At 40.6% G+C, this 16,506-nt stretch overlaps 1 protein-coding gene across 1 annotated transcript; it reads right to left on the bottom strand.

The window, feature by feature from the left end:
• Positions 1-2,826: 2,826 nt before the first annotated feature.
• Positions 2,827-10,697, bottom strand: tbx22 (T-box transcription factor 22). Its single transcript, XM_061292251.1, has 8 exons — positions 10,318-10,697; positions 9,921-10,119; positions 8,987-9,088; positions 8,538-8,712; positions 7,108-7,272; positions 6,393-6,457; positions 6,071-6,156; positions 2,827-5,985 (listed from the first exon to the last, which is right to left on the bottom strand). Exons 1-8 carry the CDS (start codon positions 10,523-10,525, stop codon positions 5,459-5,461), a joined length of 1,527 nt encoding a protein of 508 aa, XP_061148235.1. The 5' UTR covers positions 10,526-10,697; the 3' UTR covers positions 2,827-5,458.
• Positions 10,698-16,506: the final 5,809 nt, after the last annotated feature.

Raw genomic sequence — 16,506 nt, 5'->3', positions numbered from 1 at the left:
ATAGATAGATAGATAGATAGATAGATAGATAGATAGATAGATAGATAGATAGATAGATAGAGAGAGAGGGAGAGGGAGAGGGAGAGAGAGAGAGGGAGAGAGAGAGAGGGAGAGAGGGAGAGAGAGAGAGAGAGAGAGAGAGAGAGAGCGAGAGAGAGAGAGAGAGAGAGAGAGAGAGAGAGAGAGAGAGAGAGAACGAGACCTTTTCCCTGAAATCAATTAGTGGGTGTCTGTCTATAGTCATGGGGGTGTGTTGGGCACATCCTGTAGAGGGCAGCGCAGACAGACAGCACCATCTGCGGTAGAAGGGAGTTGGACTCTGGACTTATATGAAAGAGCCAGGACAGTGGAAAAAGGAGAGGTGTCCTGCCAACATTAAATCATGCTTTCCTTGCCACCACATATACTTTACCCCATCCTCTAACCTGCCATTTGATATGTCACACAGAAAGAACCATTCTTGTTCAATCTGAACCCTGTTCCTTTCAGTTCCCGGAGTGATAATCTGTCATACTCAGGAAGCCAAAAGAGGGCCTGATGATTTATCCATGATAGGCTAAAGGAATATCTTTGGTCTCCTACAAAACTTGATTTACGGGGTTTGAATTCAATGAAATTCATCCTGGAGAGGGTGTCCATCTCTCTGTTTCACACATAAATACTCTCGACCACGTCACACATAAACGCTCCTGTCTCACAGTGTGTAAGAACGATGTGACAGACATTGGAAGAACACACAAACAACAGATTCAGATCCACAACCTCTGAACTGGGAAGCAGATGGGTTAACCACTGTGCCATCTTTATTTCAATTAATGAGTTTGAATGATCATATTCATTCTTTTGACAAATGTAAACTGAAAACATTTGTGTTTGACATGTCAAGACAAATGCCTGACAATAAATCAAGTTTCACTTTTTGTTTCCAGATACCGTATTTGCATCTGGATTTGAAACATGACTTAGAAGATCAGTTGAAAAAAAAAATATTATGAAACAAAAATCATCATCTATTAAAAGCACTGGAGCAGATAGCAATGTATATGTAATGTATTTATTTTTCAATTGTGTCAAACATAGCTTGCAAGTGACTTCAAGTGGTGACCTCTGGCAGGGGAATGTTGATTTTTGCCAGCAAATGTTGGGTTAAAATTAGTATTATTTCTCAACAAAACTTTACTGATAACCTGGTCACTTGTTTCAACAACACAGCACTTCAGGATGATGCTATAGAGCTTCCAAAACCCGCAAAAAACTCAAGGACAGCTACTTCCCAGGAGCCATAGGCACGTTGAACAACAGCAAAAACAAATAAGCCCAAAATAACCACTACCGACGCACCTCTGTTACATCCATTCTGCACCTTACCTTGTACACCCGACTTGCTAAAAGCCATTTATTCCATATGCACTACTTAAAATGTAAATACATGTAGTCCTATATGACACGTTAATAACATGTGCAATACACTATTCAATGTGCAGAAGACTGAATATGTGTTCTGTACATTGAATAATGTGCAGAACACATTCACATCCTCATTTGTTCACAAGTCTTCTGTAAACAGGAGATTATGATACCGTTACTCCTTCCACCGCTGATGACACTAAGCATTATGGTCTTTCTCTGTAGCTCCCCAAATGTTTTTGGCATGCTGCTTTTTTATTGTTTACGCATTTGCCATCTGTTGCTTAGTATGCTAGTGGCTCTTTTTTTCAAGACATTCCAACCATATTGACTTTTTTTTTTATGGCATCTGATTAATTTTCCATCGACCTCAACTTCACAATTGGTTGTTTTCCACTCGTGCATGGTTTTCATGTTGGTTACAAAATAAAATTCACTTTCTCAAGCGCATGTGGACACACACACGTGCAAGCCAGGTGCGGGGACACGTGTTTAAAGTGCTTGTCCTAGAATCATTTAACCTCTGCTCCTGTAAGACAGCGGCCCGTCAGGGGGCACATGCCAATGCACTTCTCTTTACACACCCACACACAAACACACACACACACGCACGCACACACACGCAGCATACTTGCGGACATTCCACTCGGAGCAGGCGCACACCCTGCTCCTTCAACATGCAGAGATCTACTTCTGCCATTGCTATGTTGAGCGTCCGCTAAGAGCACTGATGAAGCTGTCCGAGTCCGTGATGAGCGTACACCAGCTGCACAATATAACAACTCAAAAGACAGTGCCCCCCATGGTAAGCGGAGCAGAAGCAAGAGAGTCTCAGTATCTTACATCTATTTGATTGGTGTCTCGAAGAGCTCTTAATAACTGTTAAACTGCCCTTGCTTTTCACATTACTCACTTAGAGTAATTCAATTTCAGCCACAGCTGTTTTTACTCGAAACTTTACAGCTGAGCTCAGTCACGTTCAATAATATGACCAAATAAATAATAAGCTTTTATTAAGTTTGTAGAGAAAATAGCATCCGTTGTAAACAAGGCTCATGGAGCCAAATACAAGGCAGGCTGAAGGGCATGCGTAAATCCATGTGCTTGCCAGACACTAAACAGCAGCTATTATTAGAAGATAACTTGCATGCATGTGGCGTGTGTCAGCCAAGTGTATGTTAATCTAATGAAGGCAGAGTATATTTACACTTCCCCACTGGCATCTCCCCTTTCAGGATGCCATTTCACATGATTGGAAGCAAATGACTTCTGGGTCAAATTTCTCTCCCTTCACTCCTTGTCAATCAGACTAGACCGTTTGTTGTTATAAAGATGAATCAGTAGAGTTTTCTCATTGTTTTAGGCACCACCTTCAAGAATATTATGTTGACATGATAGTAAACAAATTAACCAAATAGGTTGATTCAAATGCTGTTTATTTGTTGCAGAGTGTTGAAATGAAAGAAAATAAAGGCCAGAATGCACAATTGATGTTAACAATGACCTATCTTGAAAGGAAAATGGAGAGTAAATAAAGAAACATCTTAAATTTCCAAGATACCATGTTCCCATTAAGTCCTTTTATTGACAAAAATCATTAAATCACACAAGAGACAGTCTTTGACTATATTACTCACCATACTGTATTATCTTAATGTTTAAACATCATTTCAGTGTCGAAACATTACGGAATTATAGTTGTGAAAGAAAAATGTCCAAATATGACCGTCAATACTGAAGCCTAAGCAGGTGCTCACAGTGTGTGTGAATGTGTGTGTGTGTTTACAGGCGTGCACACATGTGCACACGTGTTATTACTGCATGTTTTGGAGGCAGGTGCAAAGTTCTGCTCTCCCAGTATGAAAGCAATTTGTCTAATTGAAAAATCAAGAATTAGTTGGGAGTTGAAACTGATTGTCCAGCGTAGGCAAACATGGAAATGGCTGACAGTATCAAATAGCAGCCCAGATTACATGTGACTGCAGACAGAGGGAAGGCTGTTTGATAGCAACGCACCCGACCACTCGCTCAAACACGGGCAATCCCCTGCCTGAATTCTTCAATTAACTTCTTCCTGCTATTTCCACGTCCAGAAAGCATTAGCTCACCGTCATGCTCAGCCTTGACAAGGTAATTGCTGTTTGGCTATGAGCATTTGTCGGGAAACAGGTCATTTCCCCTGCTTTAGCCAAATCGAGATGCCCTCGAGGGACGGGTGTGTGCCTTAAGACCAATCTGGACATCTCAGACTTTCTCCATATCTTGCTCTGAAAAGTGTCAGAAGAATTACTTTACTGGCCATTATGGAATTGCCATAGTAATAACTACAAGAATGACAAGAGGAGCCAGTGTTTGTTTAAATAGTCTTCTAAATTTAGAAATTTTTACCGTATGTCATTTCTTAGCTTTTCTGATTTCTCCTGTAATTAGTTCAGGGTTTTGTTCTAATTGGACTATTTTTCCGCAAGATGCCCATGTACAGTGCCATGAAAAGGTTTTTTGCCCTCTTCTCAAAAATGTTCCCCCACTTTGATGTTTAAGATCATCAAACAAATTTAAGTTTAAAAAATGCCACAGCACACCAATAAATGTCACAAATAAAGGTATATGCATTTCAATTATGTACTTTCTGCCATTTATTATAAGATCATTAATTTGTTCTGTCTGCCTGTGTCAAAGATAATCAAACAAACACATTGTTATGAATAAATAATTGTTTTTCCCAATAATTTGCTTGTTTCCACTTCTTCACTGAAAGAGTTCTCAGAGCACACAGATGTGCCCTGGTACACTGGTTAAAAATAACTGTTTCAAGTCAACTCAACACCCGGGAGGGAGCAAGATCCGGCCCACCACATCATTTTATGTGGCCAACGAAAGCGAAACAAGCATGTCAACCTTCGTGAAGCTTGCTATAATATGTAGGTCTACCAAAATTCCAAATTGCCATCTGCTTCTGATTTCAAAACTCATTATGCATCAGTGTGTTGTGTATTCTATATGTATATATGAGGAGGTGGTTAAATATTTCTATGAAACAGCAATTTGGCCCGCAACAAAAATGAGTTGACACTCCTGTTTTAAGCCACAAGTTGACTCGGTGCTGTGCTTTTCCTTGACCTGCTGCAGAATCTAAGTTCTCTTCAAACAGAGATTTTTCCCGTTTCTTACTCATTGAGGGATGTGAGGGAGGCCAGTAGTTCATTTGATGTTGTCCTGAGTTCCTTTGTGACCTCCTGGGTGAGTTATTGCTGTGTGCTTAGGTCCATGCTATTTCAATTTGTGGGTCGTGGTTCTCACCATGGTTTGTCAATTGGAAGTTTTTGTGACTTTGTCAAAGGTTTTAGGAATGTCTTTGTCACCCTTTCTAGACTGATAGCATTTCTTTGGATCAAGGTATTTTAGCGTAGCTTTTTACACAAAAATTGTCAAACGTTTGAGGAATGTCTTTGTCGCCCTTTCTAGATTGATAGCATTTCTTTGGATCAAGGTATTTTATTGTAGCTTTTTGTGCAATTTAACTGATTTTCTTGAATGAGCAAGACTGTAGTTAATCAGTCTTTGGTGTAACATATTAAAATAAGTACAGAACTGGATTTTTCAGTAAGTCACTAAAGTAGAAAATCCTTAAAAAAATGCTTAAAATTTACATTTTCGAATGGTGGCGCAGTGGTTCTATATAAATGTAATGATATACATATGTAGTGGATGTAATTAGTATAGCATAGACTGCTAATGTGTCGGTCAGATCATTTCTCTGGTTAGTTAGAGTGAACAGGTGCAAAATTTTGTTTTTGAATTCATACAGTGAGGAGAGATTTTTTTAAGATTTGGTTTTTCGTTGCTTTATGTTTGTCCGTTTGTTTGGTTGTTCGTTTGTTTTTGTTGTGGGCATCACAGTTATAGTGTTCAATCTTCTTTTTGAATAAAAATAATCCCTTCAGTGACAGCTCTGTCTTGACTCCTTCTGATGTTCGGTCTTTGGTCTGTTTTTTCCCCCAAGTGTACCACACTTTGCTTTGGCTTGTTACTCTCCTTGAGCTGGAGACGGTCAAAGACGGTGGTTGGCGGCCAGATGCCAAGAAGGTTGCTGCATAAGGGCCTCTGTGTTGTCTTCGGCTAGTTTGGTGTGTTGGGATATAGTTGCGAGTTGAGGGTTCAAGGGGAAGCTATAACGGTAAACACAATATGGGCCAACACTTTCTGACAGATGAGGCATTAAAGAAGAAGCGGCTCTTTGAGGGCTGAGAGGGCTGGGGAAGGGTATCAAGCATGGGGGGCTTGATCGAGAGAGATCTGGGTCTCGACAGTTGGGAAGTTTCTTTCCCTGCAGCATAGAGAAGAGTGGGGGGTCTTTTAGTGGAGACACTGGCGGCAGGCATCTGAATCTATCTGCTCCCATGGCGGAGAAGGCTCTGCTGGCCAATGAGGGGCTGGTCGAAGTTTTTCCGTAGTAAGGCAATGCAAGAGTGTGAAGAGCAGTGTCCTGGCAGGAGAGTGAAAGAAGAGATGATGAAGATGACAGGGGCAGGAGACTCTTCAGCGGGGAAGCAGTGCCGGTTGGGGACCCCAAGCTCCCTGTTGACAGGTGCCAAACAACATGAATAAAAACAGCCTTGAAGGACAGACCAGAAGGAATCATTTAAGATGCAGTCATGGGTACCTTGTAGCTGAATGGCAAATGGCTTAAAGTCCAAGCTGAGTGGGGACCTCCAGGGGTAAGACTCCAGTAAACCATCCAACACTCCCCTATCCACACAAAGACAAACACATAAAAGCTATAGAAATAGGGGAAATCCTAATACCAGGTATTTAAATGTTGGCTTTGGGAGGTGTGACATTCTGCAGTGCCCATGCCAACTTTATTTAAGGGGTTTATGTAGTGTCACGTTTCGGCGCTTCAACTTAACGCCTCTCTTGGGCCCAGTAGTGGAGTCTTTTCTGCAGCTATAACACGTGTTGATGTTATGTGAGGCCTTCTGTACCTATTTCTTCCTGGATCCCTGAAGCCCTTGGCAAACGGGTTCCTGTCAATCTTCAGTTTTGTGATCTTGCCCAGACATGGAGAAGATGTGTTAGTTTGAATAAATTGTAGTTAAGCAACAAGATAAGTATTACAGCAAGATACTAAGTGGCAGAGTACGCCAACTGATGGACAACATCTCCCACCAACCCCAAGAGGGATCTGTCGTTTCATATATGGTTCTCAAGGATATTTTTTTTCACCGCCTTAATAGGCTCTGGACCCTAACAGGCCACCCCGCTCTTTAGTTTCTGTAATAATATCAAACCGATCGTAAAAGTGAATCCTGGTGTCGGACGTTTGTTACTGAAGTAAAATAACCAACATTAGTCGACTCCACTGCACAGGGACACACACCCAAACACACACACTCCCCGATGAGCAAACGGCGCCACTGAAATCTAGAACATTTTATGATGTTACGACATGGACGTGGGCCTCATGACCTTCAAGACGTGCAGATTAAAACTTGGTAAGGTCAAATAAACCAGAGCTGCTGACCGAATCAGCACTATAATCACTGGACATCTGCTTTTGGAATATATTTGGCACGGGTAAGACGGGGATATTTTTTTTCAAATCGTTAGTCAAACTGGGTTGCATAAAACGTTTCTATTTAATTACTCTGCAGACCATTTGAGCACACAATTGAATCTAGCTGTTTCTGCGAGTGTTACCTGTTGATTTTGATAGGCTGTGACGGTGGTGAACTCGGTTTCTGGGAAGGAGAAGGTGAACACTCCCTCGGCCGGCAACGACTGGATCTGGGACAAATCCATCCTCGGGTCATGCTGGATGATGTGCACACGTGGCTTGTACTTATGCATGGACTGTAGAATTATCTGGATCAAAAGAAGGTGCTATCATACAGTAGCTCTGATTTCTGTAACTTAAAACACAACACGGAAATGAGAACATGCAGATCTTATAGTATATTTATGGTATAACAATGTTTCAAAAAATACCGGAAAAAATACCCCTCCTTTCTGAAAAGTTAAAATGAAGTAGTTTTAGAAACGGGAATGAGGCAAATAGAAAAGTAAAGGAAGACAGACCACTTGCTTTTTCAAAACAGAAAAAGCAAAACCATTCATCAACATTCAACTCTGTTAAAGAGTACGACAATAGTCATTTGCTTAGACAAGTATTGATTGTCAACACGTACGGCAAACTTTGCTGCAAATAATAAATTTATATGTAAGTTAAAAATCCTCTGAGAATGTATAAATTTAACTATTTTGTTGGCCATTTAAGTTGGTCAAATTCCCAGACTGCAGTCCTACCAAAGAAAATAATAAATTTAGAGCTTATTCAGGGCTCTGATCGTTTTAGTACAATAATTTTAGAATTAAGAACAATGTTGTGTTTATGATTTCGAGTTTGAAAATTTAAAAGTTAAGTTAGAAATCTAAAAACCAATAAGTAATAAAAGTATTAATTACATTTCTAATTGAAAATGGAACATCTAACTTCCACTGTTACAAATCTGTAAGTTGAATCATTACACATACGGAAATTTCCACAAATTGCATTTGATTGTTAATAATAATAATTTTGAAATCCTACCAGGTGCTTAAGTCTTTCTTTGCTCATTTATTGTTATCTTGAGATGTCATTTTGTATTAGAATTCAAAATCAATAAATCTGCTTTATTTTTTTTTAAATCCTACATTAAAAATGAGAGACCAAAGTTGTTCTTTATTAAGAAAATATAAGGAATTGTCCTCTGGCCACAAAAATCAACATATTGAATTAGTCAACATAAAATCTCAATCCTAGTGAAATGAAATATTTTGGAGCTTTTTTTTTTTTTTTCAAATGAAGGGTTGCAATGACGTGTTACTGTCTACAACTAATATATCTTCCCGACTGTTTTTTTTTTTTTTTAGATTAATTCAGTAAGAATTGGCTAATTAAGATCATGTGAAAAAAAAATATTTCTTTTGCTGTTTTGACTTCAAATATTAGAGGGTGTTTAAGATCCCAAATTTTAGTCTCTGCCCATAAAGTACACGAAAAAAGAAACCAGACTTAGACTCATTTTTATAAGAGCCAGTTTCCAGTTGTTTCCAAGATCTCTGTGTTGTTTGGTTCACGGTTTACTTACATGTCCCTTGTCGTCCATCTCGTTGTTGGTGAGTTTTACTCGGTCAAAGCTGATCACCTGACGCATCCACGTCTCGCCCGCACACGGTGAGTCCGCGTGCACATAGAGCCTTGGTGAGATGCAAGAATGGTCTGTGTTTCCAGCCACCATCCACTGCGAGCTGTGGTAAACATACCTAGGGGGTGTATACCATCATTTTATATTTATATCTGTTTCTATGGAAACACATTTAGGGTTGCCATGTCGAAGTACGAGAGAGATTTAATTTTTCTCTTGGGTGACTGTCTCTAAAATAACATCGATTTCTTTAATGTACTTACATGCATTAGTATATGAAAAAAATGAACATACTTCTTTTCTCACACGCACGCACACACACACGTGCGCACAAAGATACCCACTCGCAATTGAACAGTTAATAATATATCGTCAAATATAAACAAACACACCTATAACGTTTTGAGTCTACGGGCATGATGTCCATTGCGATGTAATACTGCTGGCATGGGTCCAAATTCCGCACTTTGACGCGAACGGATGGGAACATTCTCCTGGTGTGAGGGAAAAATGCAATATGCAATTATACACATTATATACATATACACACACACACACGTACATACACACTTTTCTTCTTTTCGCTCTGGGTGTTACGGCCGAAATTCAGATCAAACGTTCAGGTCGGGGGCCCTGTGTGGGACATCAGCACTCCTCAGATTTATGACCTGTTTTCTCGGTAATTAAATTAACGGAACCCAGGTTTCAGTTAGGTAAAGCTTTAACTCATTTCAGCGGAAATAAAAGTATGGAGAACTGTATAGACGGCGTTCGTATTGTAGACTATATAGACTATAGTTCGAATGTGCATTTGATAAAATAAAATAATAAATGAAAAAAAATATTAAAAGTGAGTGAATTTGAAATTAAATTTAATATGAACTGAAATTAAATTTAATATGACCTCAACCCATAGGCCTTATACATTTTCCAAAGACAGCTTTGGTTTACTTAACAACTTGCGCCATCAATTTTTATAGGCTCTATTTGCGTCATGCTATTTAAATTCTGTTTCAAACGCGATAAAATTACGCATTAACCCTGCAAAATATTTCTTGTGATCACTTGACGCCATTTAGTGTGACTTGTCAATTACCCCCCCCCCCCCCCCCCACACACACACACACACTCCCTCCCCTTCCCTTTTTATTTTTAAGCAGACGCACTGTTCAATATATTACCAGAGAAATTGTTACATATTGTATTATAATTGTTTTTGGGTTCATGTCTTTAACATGTTGACATATCAATTGTGGCAAATAGTGTAGGCTTGTGCACGCGCTTTCTTATAGGCCAATGATTTTTGATTTATCAAAAGCTGATTACCTTCCAGCTTTGGTGATGATCATTTCGGTGCCGATCTCAAAGAATCTCTTCCAGAGCTCTGAGCCCTGCAGCTCAACCCGCACCTCTCTCTGCGGAGTGCATTTATTCCCTTTGGGCTTGCTCGATAACACGGCCGATTCGGCCTCCGTGACCTGAAAATCCTCTTTATGGGTCTGGGTGAGCGGGCACTCAGTCGATCCTGCAAGCGAAACCATTTTTTCCTTTACCACGCGTTTTACTGTTTAGGCGACTTGACACATATTTTCGTAATGGCATAAACAATTCGGATATTTGAAAGCTTATTTAAAGGTTTTACCTTTTTGAAAAAATAATCCTATTTCAATTTTAGGTAAATCATTTTAGAAAAATCCATTTCTAAATACGGTATGTTCCTCACCAGAGAAGATGCTCGCGTCAGTGTCGGCACGTGAACTTGTGACGTGTTCCTCCGACACTTTCAATCTCTTGCAGGGTTTCCCAACCAGCGCTTCGACGGAAAAGGCGTGCGCTTTGGAGCTGAGACCTTGCATTTTGGCGGAAGACATCCGTCGAGGTTTGTCCAAACCTTGACTTTGCACCCAGCGACTTTTCGTATCCCGATTCATTCAGGAGCCATATAGCAGAACCTTGGCACCGCAAGGAGCTGCTGTCCCCTTTTGCTTCGGTTCCTTGGCGCTTGGTAATTAATCCGATTCCTTTCCATGTGTTCGTCAAGATGTTCCCCTGCATCCGAGTGAGTCCCTGATTGTTGACACGCCTCCCCTTGCTCACTACATTATCCCCTTCACCACTTCATTCGTTTCAGAGGTATCCTTTTCCTCTCCCTTCGTGCGTCACAGAGGAGAGAGGGAGGGGGGATCCAGCGCGCGTTCCTCCTACTGCGTTTCAAATTATTATTCAGTCTTCTCAATTAAGATAAATGGAAAATCACGAATCATAGGCATCATATGAATATTATCATGCGATTACATTTGGGAAATCTTTCCAAAGTCCAACAATCACCAAATGGGCTAATGTTTCATTTATTCTCACGTTAAAAAAAGCGCTTTTTTTCCCTCTTGAATAATACTGTAATTGAAGGCGAATTTAAATTCGATATACATCGCTTCAAATCAAACCAGTTATTCTCTTCTGTAAAGGCGTGCGCAGTTTTTGGTATCGCCAAGGTTTTTTTTTTGGGGCAGACTATTTTGAAGCCGCATTCATGCGCATTTCATTGAATTCATTTTCCCGATGTAATTTATTTTGCCTAATCATATTAAATGTTTTCCCGTTGCTTTTAAGGCGCATATGCATAAATAAAGATACCATTTCGGTGCACTAATGGTCAATTTGAGGTACAAATATTTTCGTCTGTTTATTCAGACCTTCTGGAAGGTGAAATATACCCCCCATTTCTTTTGAAGCAAACATTTCCTATATATTAATTTGAAAACTTTCTTCCAAGTCGTCTCTTGTGCTCGTTTTTGTCGTGTAAAGTTCGGATTCATTTTTCCCCCTCTTTGGCGGCGACCGGTGATTTTGTGCGCCAGTCTGGTTCTCATAAATGCGGAGATCAGATGAAGTTTGGCGCACTATAGGAAACTGGGCCGTAATGACAGCTCGGGATTATTACATTACTGCTCGACATGAAATAGATCCGCTTTACACAAATAAAACTCGGCGCGGGCACTATTTAAAATGTTTTAAATCACAAGATATAATTGCTCTGAGGAGAAAACAAATGAGCGCTGTGTTTACAGCACGGTTGGTTTGGTTAGTGATGGAAATCTCTGACAACAGCCGGGAAATGGAGAACTATGACCAACAGAAATCACATGTTCTCTGTCATCATAACCCTGTTTCGGACCGCAGCTTGGATTTATGTTTATTCTCTCAACTTTGTCATTTGCTTTCAAAGTCCATCCCAATAAACCTGCGGTCTATACGGGAAACGTGCAAGTAGAAATAACTTTGCACATGCCCTTCATGAACAAAGAGCCTATACGACAAATTGCCTGTAGCTCATATTTTGGAAGATATTGTCATCTAAACGGGCCATTGTGAGATTATGTAGTGTCAGTTGAATGATGGCAGGCATTTATCATAGACAGGAAGATTATTGTGTTTTTTTTATGATTCTCGATTCAGCACCGATCTGAATTTGTCGCATTCAGGGATGCTTGGGGGCACATGTTTCCTCTTATTAAGCCCAACAAAGTGGGGAAGCATGAGACTCAAATCTAATTTAACACGAGCCTCAGATTGCCATTAATGCTGCAGTGCACTTAAAGAGCAATACGCTCACTATTTGTTTTGCATCGTCAAACCGATGAGTAGTAACTCATCAGTTTTACACACTGTGTAAATCAACATGCCAGAATGGTTAGTGCGTTAAACACGTGTGCCCTGATATAAATGAAAGGAGTTACACAAGTAATTTATTACACTGAATTTTATGTCATGATCAAATGAATTATTTCTACCTCGTAAGTGGTGTTTAGTGATTTCTTAATGCTTTGCTGTGATTTGCAATATTTTAGGGCAGTGGTCCCTCAACCGCCGGGCTACGGACCGGTACCGGATCAAGAAAGAATAAATAACTTGCATTATTTTACACCTCGGTGATGTGTACAATATATTACTCATGTTATGTTGTTGGCACGATGTTATGAGGATGCTGTAAGTAAAGTTGCATAAAATACACAGCGGAGTCACGTTTATTATTATATTATACTGTAGTGTTTGCATACAGAATTTCCCTATGGAACGGGTGTATTGGGATGGTGGCGTTTGTGGTAATGCACTTCTGTTGTTCTTCTGCTATGATTTGGTGGAAAGACAGTACGATGACGTTTAGGATTGTGGTTGTGATTGTTGTTTTGCGGAAATAGGATTGTAGTTCAGACACGGACGGTTTTTGCAAAGAGAACGTCTATAAACAACGTGCAGTCTGTGATTATTAGATTTATTGATGCTTTCGACATTTGATTCTGATTTTCTACAATCGTTTTGAGAATTTTCTCTGCAAAAATTGTGACGTCATCAAACACTGATCCGTCAAAATATTGTCTGACAGCAATCCGGTCCGTGGTGCTAAAAAGGTTGGGGACCACTGTTTTAGTTCAAGTTAATGTTAAAGTCCCAATGATCGTCACACACACATCTGGGTGTGGTGAAATTTGTCCTCTGCAGTTAACCCATCCCCGTGTGATTTTAATCCATCCCCTGGGGGAGAGGGGAGCAGTGAGCAGCAGCGGTGCCGCGCTCGGGAATCATTTGGTGATCTAACCCCCCAATTCCAACCCCTAATGCTGAGTGCCAAGCAGGGAGGCGATGGGTCCCATTTTTATAGTCTTTGGTATGACCCGGCCGGGGTTTGAACCCACAACCTTCCAGTCTCAGGGCGGACACTCTACCACTAGGCCACTGAGCTGGTCGGGTATGTCTTTGGGAATTTTCAGTTTTCCCTGAACAACCACAATTGTGGAGTCAAACGTCATTGATGTTGGAAAGATCGCTGGTCTTTGAATGGTTTGAGGTCAGGGCGCTCACGTTCGCCCATGCAACCCAAACTTTGTTTTGTGCACACCATAGAAGGACAGCTGAATGTGAGTTAGATCCATCCATCCATCCATCCATCCATCCATCCATCCATCCATCCATCCATCCATCCATCCATCCATCCATCCATCCATCCATCCATCCATCCATCCATCCATCCATCCATCCATCCATCCATCCATCCATCCATCCGACCCATCTGACCCATCCATTTTCTATACTGCTTGTCCCCACGGGGGTCGCGGGCGTGCTGGAGCCTATCCCAGCTGATTTCAGGCAGTAGGTGGGAACACCCTGAACTGGTTGCCAGCCAATCACAGGGCACACATAGATGAACAACCATTCATTCTCAGAATCACACCGACGGACAATTTGGAGTGGTCAATCGACCTACCGCGATTCATGACCTCTACACAGTGAGGTGAACGTACTAAGTGGTTGACCACCGCGTCGCCCAAAGTGGTTTAATACAATTGGTTTCATTTCCAGTTTGTAGATTATTCCATTTCCAGTGAGCTCTCAACATTCATATTTTAGCAGTCTCAATGGGCTGTTCTGAAGAGTCAGTTCAGGATAAGATCCAACTATAAAGGTGTAAAAAAGTATCAAAGTTTAAATTTGTAACAAATATGCGGGTCTCTTTTTTGTCTATACGGTTTGCTTTGACATTTATGCAAACACAGTCAATAAATGAGTGTTGTTACGAGAATGAATTTACTTGATTCACTTGGCTATAATGCATTTGCGTGTCTCTGCTTGCGAGCTGGTGCCCAGCAGTAATCACAAGCAAACTGGCACCCACAGCAGGCATCTTTCTCCACTTTTAGCGAGCACATGCACACCAAAATAAAGCGTGAATGTGAGTGTATAAACAGGCGTGTCTGTCTGTTGCTAAGTGCTGAGTGGATGTGACGGGACCTCCTGATGGTTTGTTTTAACTTAGGTCCTGATGCTGAGCTGTTAGTATGTGTTTGTGTGTCGGCGAGTGTGAGGGTTATTCTGGGCATGGGCTGCCGGAGCGGATGCCCGCTCGTTGCCAAATGTCAAACTTCCAGCAGCCGTCAGCTGTGAAATATGCAGAGTGTTTGAGTGTGCATGTACACTTAGTATATTGTAGCAATAATGACACATGTGTCTGTGTTGAACATAAAGTTTCTGATTTTCTCCTACTCCTTTTTGAACACGTGAACTATGCCCAAGTAAAAAAAACCCACATGATATAGAGATATAATAATTATATACATATATATATATATATATATATATATACGTGTGTGTGTCTGTGTGCATGTGTGTGCGTGTGTGCATGCGTATGTTTATGCGTTCAGATGCAATCAATCAATTCATCACTTCGAACTCATCTGGTGCACACTTAAAATGCTGTTCTCATTGTTTTCAACAGCTGTTCTTTCAGCCAACATATTCAGTGTTTGTTATTCACTCTGGCACTCGGTCATTTTGAGACAGTATGCCAAAACCTCCAGAGTAGATTTGGAAGAATGATGAAATCAAGAGGAGAATGCATGCAGTAAAAGCTTGCTACATGACTGATTAGGGTGACAAATTCTTCTGACCTTGGCATTTCATCAGTTGCATGCATGTGTGTAATGTCCCATCTGTAACTCATAAGCTCCCTCCTATCCCTTCCATGCTGATCCAGCTGTCTGCACAATTTCTTGACACAATGCAGCAGTACTACAGTAATGGGGGAGTTAGTGTAAGCTGTTGTCATTTGGTGCACAGTGGTTCATTGACCCTTGATTTTCTGTGAAAAATTGTCAAATGCTCAGGCCTATTAACCTCTTACTTGAGGAAAAATCTACTTGACTGCTGCGTAATTATAAAGAAATCAGCAGGCACCAAATATAAAAAACTTCCTGCTTTGTTGACGTTTTAGTATATTTTGGAGTGTGTTGGTGAAAATGTTTGCCCATGCATCCTGAAGTCATGGAATCTGGACGCCAGTAACAACATGACTCCAAAGTGTTTGATAGTTTGCATACTTTATATTAAAATGTTGCATGCATTACAATTGCTGTTTCTTCTTTTCCTTGATTCCCCATTGTCTCGGGAAATTATTGTATTCTGGTTTTTGATTGGCTAAACTGGCCTTCCAGTTACGGTCGCACCTGCTTTGACATGTGCTTGCCTAAAAAAACAATGTATTATTTGTTTTAGCTGATTAATGTAAGTGGTGTGCATCCCAGTCTTTTCATAACTTTATTGTTGCTGGATCTTTGGCAATAAATATGAGTTCTTGTCAACATGACAAATGTTTTAGAACCGCAGCATAGCGTATCATTCAATATCCAGTGAGCCATGAAAAAAAATCACAAGGTTTCCGTTACTTCAATTGAGCAATCACTTTTTTTTTAGTCTTTCAACCACATGGAAATATTAAATGCCTGCCATAGTCTTTTAATATGACTACACTGTTTTTATTTTTGAGCTCTTTGAAGACTCTTCAGATTTATGGTTTAGTTTAATTTTGGGAGAATGACCAAGAATTGCAGTAGTCATCCTCTCTAGAGACTGAGCTTGTGATGTATACTTTAATGTACAACCTCTGTTCTCCAACAACAGGCCTGTGGGCTGGCAGCGTTCGGCTAGCCTTGTACTGCCTTTCCCCTTCCCACACTTTGGGGAGATTTAATGGCTCATATGCCTGGGCAACCAGCCTTTTACTGGTTGTGTGTGTCTGCCTCTCCTTGGCTGAAGGAATAAGGAGTGACGAGGGTAAGAGGGAAAGAGGAGAAGAACCTCTCTGCCAAGGCGCAGGCGCTTCTCTCACCGCAAGTGTGTTGTGAATTATCATAACCCTCTTTTGTCTCTTTTTCTTAAGCCTTTTCTTTGGCCTTGCTCACCCTCCCCTCACCCTATTTAGACACATGGAGATCAGCGTCCGTCCGCAACAGTTTCTCATCCTAATCCTGGCTGCATGTTTTTCTCTTTTGTTTGGATTGCTAATTATTTTTGAAGAAAATGGCTTTTCTCTCTCTTTTCCCCTTTCTGACTGCATGGCACTAACTATGTGGTAAACGAT

Source organism: Syngnathus typhle, linkage group LG1 (assembly GCF_033458585.1).
Source record: "Syngnathus typhle isolate RoL2023-S1 ecotype Sweden linkage group LG1, RoL_Styp_1.0, whole genome shotgun sequence".
NCBI classification, from domain to species: domain Eukaryota; kingdom Metazoa; phylum Chordata; class Actinopteri; order Syngnathiformes; family Syngnathidae; genus Syngnathus; species Syngnathus typhle.
The sequence above is the reverse complement of the archived record's forward strand: the minus strand, read 5'-3'. Positions and strand labels throughout refer to the sequence as shown.